This window comes from Myotis davidii, unplaced genomic scaffold (genome assembly GCF_000327345.1).
Source record: "Myotis davidii unplaced genomic scaffold, ASM32734v1 scaffold456, whole genome shotgun sequence".
Lineage (NCBI taxonomy): Eukaryota > Metazoa > Chordata > Mammalia > Chiroptera > Vespertilionidae > Myotis > Myotis davidii.
The window spans coordinates 174,673-178,996 of record NW_006287375.1 but is presented as its reverse complement, the minus strand read 5'-3'; the positions used below and the strand labels follow the sequence as shown (position 1 = coordinate 178,996).

The 4,324-nt window shown below is 56.0% G+C and overlaps 1 protein-coding gene across 1 annotated transcript in view; it reads right to left on the bottom strand.

The window, feature by feature from the left end:
* The window catches only part of FSTL4 (follistatin like 4), a 97,795-nt gene that overhangs the window by 1,841 nt on the left and 91,630 nt on the right, over window positions 1-4,324 (bottom strand). Inside the window, exon 12 of the mRNA XM_006759172.2 lies at window positions 1,977-2,086. Within this exon, the coding sequence (XP_006759235.1) occupies window positions 1,977-2,086 (110 nt within the window). The remainder of the gene's footprint in view (window positions 1-1,976; window positions 2,087-4,324) is intronic.

The window sequence follows — 4,324 nt, the reverse complement described above, 5'->3', positions numbered from 1 at the left end:
GCGTGACCAAGGTTCCGGGTCAGACGCTGTCATGCATGCACTCATGGTTAGAAACGGCACAGGAGGGTAGAAGTGCCTGCCACTGCATCTCCCTGAGGCCTCGTGCCAGCTGGGAAGGGGCGGCCTGTGCCTGCAGGGAAAGGACAGCGTGCGTTCCCGCTGGGTCCTGGACTAACTGGTGAGTCGGGATTGGAGGGCGCAAATTCAGTGAAGCGAGGTTTCCTAAGAGTGTTCCCTCTCCCGGGACCAGGAAGGGCAGCCCCTCTCCGGCCACGTATGTGATGCTGGTGGGCAGGGGGCCGAGAGGCGTTTTTCACTTTTGGAGCCAGAGGCCTGATGCTGCTGGGGCCCCGCCAGCCGCAGGGCCCGGGGTCCTTGCTTTCCCCTCTGAGCCTCCGGGAACCTAAAGAGGTTGGTCCTTGGAGGGCTTAGGGGAGGATCAAATCTAAGATGACGCTCTGGTGGGAGAGCTCAGTGGGTGGTGGCAGCTCACATCTGGACTCCCCGAAATGCCTCCATAGCAAAAGGCGTGGCTCCAGGCAGGCCTCCCCTTTGCTCCGGAGGTGTTCTGACAGCCATCACCCGGCAGGAAACAGGAAAATCACTTCATGACTTCCTCTCAAATAGCGGTGCCTCAGAGTGGGGACAGGCCCACTTAGAGCATCAATGAAGCATCCTTAAAGAGCCAGAGCATGGACAGAGCAGGAGGAAAACCCACTCTCCTACGGAACTTACACAGGGCTGCTGAGTCCTTGCATTTGCACGACTCCCAGCTGAATTCAGCTGCTCTGAGGGGGCGCCCCCATTTAGAACCTCATTAGAGGCTCTTCCCCAGGCCCTCTCTGCAGTGTGGGGTGTGTGTGTGTGTGGGGGGGGGGGGGGGAGGCAGGAAGTGGTCATTTTCCTCCTTGGGCCAGCATACATGGGTGAGTCGTATTTTTACACGTCCAGCATCAGCTTGCAACAATGAGTCATTCCTTCCTGGAGAAAGGTGGTGTCAGGGCGAAGGAAGGCATAAATAGTGCCATGTGACAACTGGGTCTCCATGACTTTATCAGGGGCAGGCTTAGTCCTGGCAGTGGTGACTTCACAGCAAGTGTCAGGGGCGCTCTGAAATGAGTAGGGGGAGTGGCCAGGCGGGGAGGAGGTTTGCCTTGGAGGCCAGGGCTGTTATGATAAGGCTCTTTTTTAGGATGGTGGCAACCAGGCACCTAGGGGACCTTGTTTCCTGGTAGGCCCCCTGCACGGCTGCCCTGGGGGCTCTGAGAGGAACCATGGGCTGTGGTTAGCAGAGAATGAGGCGGGATGGGACACTCAAAGGACACCTGGCTTTGCATTTAGTCTGACTGCCAATTCCTGGCTGTGTGACCTTGGCGAGTGTCCTAACCTCTCTGAACCTCAGTTTTCTCATCTGTAAAATAGGTTCGAGACCACTTCTACTAGCCTTGTGTGTCTAGCAAGGAGAGATGCCACATTAACCACTGCTGTTTCTCCTTCCCCCTGTTGTCCTCACCTTGAGGATGCGACTCCTTGACCTCACTGGGCCACCAAGGACATTAGGAGCTGGGTACCTTCCTGAACTTTAACAATTAGAGACTAGGGATGGGTCCATTTCTCTGTTCCTTCTTCTTTTTTTTTTTTTTTAAAAAAAAAACACATATATTTTATTGATTTTTTACAGAGAGGACGGGAGAGGGATAGAGAGTCAGAAACATCAATGAGACAGAAACATCGATCAGCTGCCTCCTGCACACTCTGTGCCTGCAACCAAGGTACATGCCCTTGACCAGAATCGAACCTGGGACCCCTCAGTCCGCAGGCCCACGCTCTATCCACTGAGCCAAACCAGTTAGGGCTCTCTGTTCCTTCCTGATGCGGTTCGAAGCCGGCCCAAGGGGAGTGGGGGAGACAGAGACAGGAGCAGGCCCCACCCTGGGCGAAGGTGTCTCCCTTGGGGCCTCACCGGCGGGTCTCACCTGATGTGGTTGATGATGAGGTTTGTTGGGGGAATGAAGAAGTCGTCCACTCCCGCAAAGGGTGTGCGGATGAGGTGCTGGCCCTGGCCGGTGCTGGCTTCCGTGATCACCTATGACAGAGAGCGGGAGTCCTTGTGAGGGCCCGGCCTAGTGGGGGGCTGGAAACCTGGGGACCTCTGCATGCTCCCCAGCAGACAGGCTGCTAGAGAGAGATGATGGACAAGCCACAGTCTTGGGAAGGGGCGGGAGCAGAGTGGAATGGCACAGGCAGGACAGGAAGTGGTGGGACAGGAGTGAGTTGTTCCCTCCCACTCTGCCTGGCATGACCTGCGGCACGCTGTCAGCTGTGGTGACTGCAGCGCGGGGACTGAGCTGGACTTGTGTTGGGGCTTTGGAGGGAGGCCCCAGAACCGAAACATCACTCTGCTCAGATACAACTTCCCCACCAGCAGGGAAGCCCACCTTCTCAACACCTAGGCCGCCCTGAGAAAAAGGAGAGCGCTTTAAGTGATGAGAATGTGAAACTGGGGAACTGATGACTGGTTATTTATTTTCCGTTGATGCCAGGTGTCTGGGCCGTTTTGCTGGGAATCTGTCGCATACTGCTCACCGAGGCGGGACCTGGCAGAGGTGCCCTTCAGGGATGCTGGTCGTGCCACCAGAGGCCTTGTGATTGAAATGACGGGGAGAGGTTCAGGTTCACAAAGGGACTTGCTGTGAGAAGTAAGGAGTCAGGCCTTGTGTTTGGTACAAATTGGTGAAGACTGGGCATGGCGGCCTCTGTTTCCCTGGAGGTTACACTTCTCCCCGTGGGGGTGACCTGGGCCACTCCCCGGCGTGTTTCCCTGCTGTCCGCACAGGGACGGGCACGTTGGCAGTGCGAGCAGTCAAGTGATGTCCGAGGCTAGAGAGGAGAGTGGTCTGCAGGTCCTGCCAGCGCCCTGTGGCAGGCCGGGCATCGACCTGCCCATTAGCTACGGAGGCCTCGGGCCCGGGCAGGCCAGAGACACCGAGCCAGGCAGCCTGTGTCCTCTGCCTTTTCACGTGCTCATCAGCCCCCAAGTCCAGGGCCATTGCCCTGAAAGGCGGCTGACCTGCCACCAGGCGAGGAGCGTGGCCAGCTGTGGGCACTGTTGGCTTGAGGGCCCCACAAGAACAAGCCCAGAGATTGTGAGCAGCACAGGAGGCAGAGGCCAGACCCGGAACAGGGAGGTGAGGTAATCCCGACCTGCACCTGGTGGCCGCGTGCGCGGAAGGAAGGATCCAGATCTTGGCAGCCCCAGGCCGACGAGCCGGGTTGGGCTTGGTGACTTCCGTGGCTTTCAACCCTGGATGCTGTTTGCTTTTTTGAATGAAATTGTCTTCTAGCTCTTATTTTTATGGTGAAACAAACAGCACCTGGTGCCTCCTCAGGCAGGTTTGAGGGTTGAATCTTTTCTGAACCATGTTTCCCAGGGGTTGGCAGGCAGAATGCCGGATTAGAACGACGAGAGCTGTCATTTCAACCTTGGGCAGCTCTAAAGCTCTACGGTTGCATTAGGCCATTTTCCTGTGATTAAAAAAAGGCCAAACAACACTTCATGGCAAGTCCGCGAGGAAAAGCTCTGGGCATGAAGGCAGTCTCAGCATTAGGAAACGGGATCTTGGAGAGTCGAGGGGAAAATGCCAGAAAAATCCACGAAGCTGTGCAATCCTTGCTTGATAGCAGGCCTGTCGTTTTAGCTTATATTAGAGATGGAAGATTACAGGCTGTCAGCGGCCGCGTCATTCACGCTGCACCACTCTGACACCCTATGTTCAGAGGTTACTTCATCAAAACAGTGCAGCGGGCCATTGAGCTGCTGTGGGCATGCCCGCTCCATCGCTCCAACCAGCCTTGAGTCCCTTGGCGTGTGTACCGGCACGTGGCTGGGTGCACTGGGGACTCCAACATGATTGGTGAACCCCTCACATTTGCAGGCTCTGAGAGCTCGGGACAGGCGGCGTGTGTATGTAGCTGGATAGCAGATGTCATTTGCTGGTCAGCGTGGGGTAAGGAAGACTGAGCATCTCCCTCAGAAGGTGGACAAGTCAGCTGAACAGTGACATTTGGGGAAGGGGAGGGGACAAGGTGTCCTGTGGAACAGGCTGAGAGGCAGCTAAAAGCTGGGCCTGGGAGTGAGCGGGTAAGCGAGTGCAGGGCAGGAGTCAGGAAGATGCCAAAGGTTCCAGCACTGGCTGCTAGGGGAGGGCCTCCTTTATAGAAGCATCTTTCTGTAGTCGCAGCAAAGTTTGTGTAGCCAATTCCTTAGTGTTGGATATTTAGAAACATTGGGATATTCTTTTAAAATTTATCTTTATTGGTGAAA